The sequence below is a fragment of the Argentina silus genome (assembly GCF_951799395.1).
Source record: "Argentina silus genome assembly, chromosome: 17".
Lineage (NCBI taxonomy): Eukaryota > Metazoa > Chordata > Actinopteri > Argentiniformes > Argentinidae > Argentina > Argentina silus.
Window position 1 is genome coordinate 5,911,247 of NC_139671.1, and position 5,000 is coordinate 5,916,246.

General features: G+C 50.7%; 1 protein-coding gene across 1 annotated transcript in view; it reads right to left on the reverse strand.

Annotated features, from left to right (window-relative positions):
- Positions 1–5,000, reverse strand: part of slc22a16 (solute carrier family 22 member 16) — a gene marked incomplete at both ends in the record, with an annotated part of 11,646 nt that overhangs the window by 1,335 nt on the left and 5,311 nt on the right. Inside the window, one exon of the mRNA XM_083688794.1 lies at positions 2,580–2,707. Coding sequence (XP_083544920.1) covers positions 2,580–2,707 — 128 coding nt within the window. The remainder of the gene's footprint in view (positions 1–2,579; positions 2,708–5,000) is intronic.

Consider the following 5,000-nt stretch of genomic DNA (forward strand, 5'->3'; position numbering starts at 1 on the left):
TACATTGGCTTTGTCTACGTCTACTACAAGAACAATTGTAGTTTGCAAAAGCAATCTGAAGTATTTACAGAGAGTATCCCCCTCTCTCTCTCTTCTCTACTACAAGTATCTTGGCTATGCTCTCTGCTAATGTACTTGGCAAAGGAACTCTGTGGTATGTGAATGTGATCGACTCAGCCAAAGCTGCCTCCCACTCCCCAGCAACCAATCCAGACCCAGCACCGCCTCACATCTGTGTGTGTCGAGAGAGAGTGGAAGGGGAGAACTCTACCCCTCTGAGATTGAATTGCACACTTTTTTTAGGGGGGGGGGGGGGAGGTTCTCCAGTTTTTATTGGACAGAGACAGTAGAGAAAGACAGGAAAGTAAGGGGGGTATGTCAGCAGGGTTATTGGCCGGATTCGAACCCACGCCGAACATGGGAATATGTATCTACCGTAGGCCGTGGTGCTAGACCACTGGACCACCCCAGGCCACTGGCCACCACTGAATCCTCTGTGAGTCGTGGCTGTGTTTCAGTCATGTAACGTTCTGTCTTCGTTTACACGATGATTGTATTCTGTTGTGCTGTCTATTGCGGTTGGTACTACCACCATGTTGGGCTGTGCAGCTGGACTAAACCAGTCCAAGGTAGTCCTCCTCCACCACCACTCTCCACTCTCCAGCCTCTGGCACATAATGTGTGTGTGTGTGTGTGTGTGTGTGTGTGTGTGTGTGTGTGTGTGTGTGTGTGTGTGTGTGTGTGTGTGTGTGTGTGTGTGTGTGTGTGTGTGTGTTTACCTTGAATCTTACCACACACATCCCCAAAGCAAACATACATATGCGTATGTAGTGAAAGATAGGGGGAGGGTAGGTCAGAGGAGGGAAAGGAGGGAGAGGGAGACAGAGGGAGGGAGAGAGAGAGACACACACAGTACAAACACATACTTTCAAAACCCAGCCACTGCTATCAGGGGAACTACAACTAAACAAATGTCTTGCTTCATCAGGAAGCATTAACCACTAACCAGTGAAGGGTATAGTGCCTACAGTACACACACACACACACACACACACACACACACACACACACACACACACTGCGCTGTTCGTAAGGGGGGGGGGGGGATCATGGAGGTCAGTTTTGGGTGAGCTGATATCACCATGTGGTGTAAGATGTCCGATGTCTGGATACAACAGGTCAGTGTATCAACGGTATTTAGAAACATATTTGCTCTCTGGATGAGGTCGCCCTTCCTAGGACATCTAGGTTAAAGTGTGTTGCCTTCAGACCTCATACAGCCCTCACAAATATCACAAGAAGATTGTTGTGTTCACTATTTTTCTCATGGGCTGAGGCTTTCTCTGGAAACAGAGGTGATTCTCAGGAATATACGGTGGGTTGTTGTTACTGTCAATATTTGCTCTGATTATTTCTGGAATAGATTTGCCAAAGAAGGTGGTAGAGGGTTAAGCACAGGTTGTGTTGTGGTCTGTCTCTCTCTCTCTCTCTCTCTCTCTCTCTCTCCCTTTCTCCCTCTCTATCTCTCTCTATCTCTCCCTCTCTCTCCCTTTCTCCCTCTCTGTCTCTCTCTCCTTTTCTACCTTTCTCTCTCTCTCCCTCTCCTTCTCTCAAATTCAAATTTAAAAAAAACGTTATTGTCTATCACATCAAAATGACAGACAATTGCCTTAGGTTCGAGGCTCTCTCTCCCTCTCTCTCTCCCTTTCTTCCTCTCTCTCTCTCTCCCCCTTTCTCCCTCTCTATCTCTCCCCCTCTCTCCAAACCCCTAACCCTAACCCTCTCAGAAGGGTCTACGAGGTCATTTGGGGGGGGGGGGGGGGGGGGGTTTATGACCTGCTGTGAGTGTTGCATCACTTGAGTCAGAGCTCAGAGCACAGGGTGGACCTTACACCACCACAAGACTGAGTCAGGTCAGGTCAGGTCAGGTCAGGTCAGGTCAGGTCAGGTCAGGTCAGGTCAGGTTGGATGAGAGCAGTGGAGCCATACTTAGCATAAGGATCTAAGGGAGAACTGTCAGGAGACAAAGTTGGGTTGGTGTCCGGTATGTGTGTGACAAAACAGTGGCTCTTAGAGATGTAGCAATTTGTCCCATGAAACCTTGAACTTACGCCTCAAACCACTCACCCTCTCTCTCCTTCTCTTTCTCTCTCTCTCTCGAAAGATGAACATGTTACATCCACTGATTGTATTGAAAACAAAGATGTTTAAAACTGTCTCTCCCTCCTCCTCTCTCCTCCTCTCTTCTCCCTCTCTCTCAGACACACACAGGTATGCATGTCGCTGCTGTCCTCCCCTCCTCGCTCCCCCCCCTCCCTCCCTCACTCCCTCCTCTCCCTTCCCACCCCTTCCTCCTTCCCCCCCCTCCTTCCTACTCCCCCCCTCCCCCCTCCCTCCGTCCCCCCTCCTCCCCTCCCCTCCCTCCTTCTTCCCCTCCATTCCCCCTCCCTCCGTCACCCTTCCTCTCTCCTTCCTCCCCCCTCCTTCCCCTCATCCGTCCCCCCTACTTCCCTCCCTCCTCCTCCTCCCCCCCTCCCTCCCTCCCTCCTCCACCCCCCACCCCCACCCCAGGTACGTACTTTGGGCACCAGGATGATGAGCATGCAGGCGATGCCACTCAGTAGCAGCGCAGGGGCACACGTCCTCTTCCTGCCCACCCTGTCCATCATAAAGCAGCCAATCAGGTAGGAGGGAAACTCCACCGCGCCTGGGAACAGCCAATCACAAGGGGTCAGATCAGACATCAGACAGGGGCATGGGGGGCCGGGGGGGACGACCCACTGTGACATTCTGTGTAATCGTGACAGCTAGAACTGAGCCAACTGTCACTGTATTTGGACTGAAAGGGTCCTGATGACAATGAATGTGGCTTTGAGGTACCTCCTGGAAAGATAGGCGACCAGCCGGAATACAGCTGGCTGGCACTTGTGATTTTCACACTGGCAATCTAAAGGGCAGCCAAAAAACCCCATAGGAACTTAACTCTGGGCGTGCAGTGTGTGTGCGTGTGTGTGTGTGTGCGTGTGCGTGTACGTGTGCGTGTGCGTGTGCGTGTGCGTGTCCGTGTGTGAGTGTGTGTGTTTAGGCCTAAGAAGACAGTCTTCATTGGTTTTATTACATTATCCATCACATGTTTCTCATTACAAGTACATTCCAAGGGTTAAAAACTTACAGAAGCATACTAGAATAGGCCACAATGATTTCCTTGTCGAAAGAATACAGTTTTTAGGACATAGCATAGCATTTTGCGAATTTCGCAAAACTTGAAGAAAACAGACACACCACTTCACACTAACTAAACTCGTTCCGACTGTGCTCTTCTACACGGCAATGACTCCACTGAATACCACTGATTTGTTGACTATAAAAGTACTATATTTACAACCAACAGCAGTCTGGAGTACTGTCTGTGTCTGTTTGTGTTTAAGGTGGAGTCTCCCCAGACTTGGCCAGGTCTGAAGCAGTATCACTCACAGCGAGAGGCTACGGGGTCAGCCACGGGGTAGAGGCAGACTTGTTTACTTGTTCTGGACAGAAGCCCCTCTGTTATAAGTACAGCTCTGGGCCGATGCTGCCTGCTAGGCTAGCACCACCTAGCTAATAGTGCACTACTACTATAGTACCTGCATTCAAAAAGTCTCTTATCTGTATATCTCGATCCTTCCCCCACGCTGACTCAGCATCGACTTCTATGTGTGTGTGTGTGTGTGGACAGTGACGATTGTTGGGGACGCAAGACAATAGACAAGACACAATTCCAGTATAAATAGTAGAATAAAAAAGTAAAGTGGTTCAGTGGAATGTCATTATTATTGCACTGTGCCGTTGGTGTAAGAGGCGTTGTTAAAGTGACTGTGTGCTGGTAGAGTCCATTCTGTGGGTGTGCTGGGGGTAAAGTCATGGGTTTGGGGTAGGCTTGTTCATGAGCCTGATGGCCTGGGGGAAGTAGCTGTTGGAGAGCCTCTGAGTTTTGGCCCTGAGGCTCCGGAGGAGGGTCCGTCTTTTGGACGGCAACAGTTCAAACAGGCTGTGATTGGGGTGGCTGGGGTCTCTGATGATCCTCCGGGCTTTGCTGACACATCGCTTGTTGCATATGTCCTGGATGGAGGGAAACTCACATCCACTGATGCGCTCAGCTGTCCGCACCACCTTCTGCAGCGCCTTGCGGTTGAGGGCGGTGCAGTTGCCGTGCCAGGCAGTGATGCATCCCGTCAGGATGCTCTCGGTAGTGCCCCTGTAGAAGGTCCGCAGGATCTTGGGCCCCATGCCAACCTTCCTGAGGTGGAAGAGGCGCTGCTGAGCCTTTTTCATAACCTGATTGGTGTGCTCGTCCCAGGTGAGGTCGTTGGAGATATGGACGCCAAGGAACTTGAAGCTGTTGACCCTCTCTATTGCGGACCCATTAATGGTGATAGGGTCCTGTTCCCGGCCTCTCTTCCTGAAGTCCACCACCAGCTCCTTGGTCTTGTCGGTGTTGAGAGAGAGGTTGTTCTCCTGGCTGTATTGGGCCAGGCGGTCGACCTCTCTCCCGTAGCATGGCAGCCATACTCTGCGCCATCTTGAAGTTCATGGAGTTTGTGTGTGTGTGTGTGGGTCTGTGTGTGTGGGTCTGTGTGTGTGTGTGTGTATGTGTGTGTGTGTGTGTGTGTGTTCAGTGCATACAGTAACCTCTATCCTACCTTCCTCAATGCACCCATCCTTACGCTTTCCTTTCCAAAACATGGTACTGTGTAGCCCATCGTAGGGATGGGTCAGACCCAGGTTTTTGAAAAATCGATTGGTTGATGGGTGCTATTGTATGATCGATGAACCGATCGATTGACCCCACATTGGGGGCATCATTTCAACAACAACGTTGCTTTTTTTTTTGCCTGACTGTGTGACTGGCCAGTCAGGAGAGATTTGATAGTGACAGAGAGAGAATGAAAGAGCAGGGTCCTGCTGCTGTTGGATACAATGATGACCGATGCCGCCCACAATCTCACAGACTAGCAGATGGC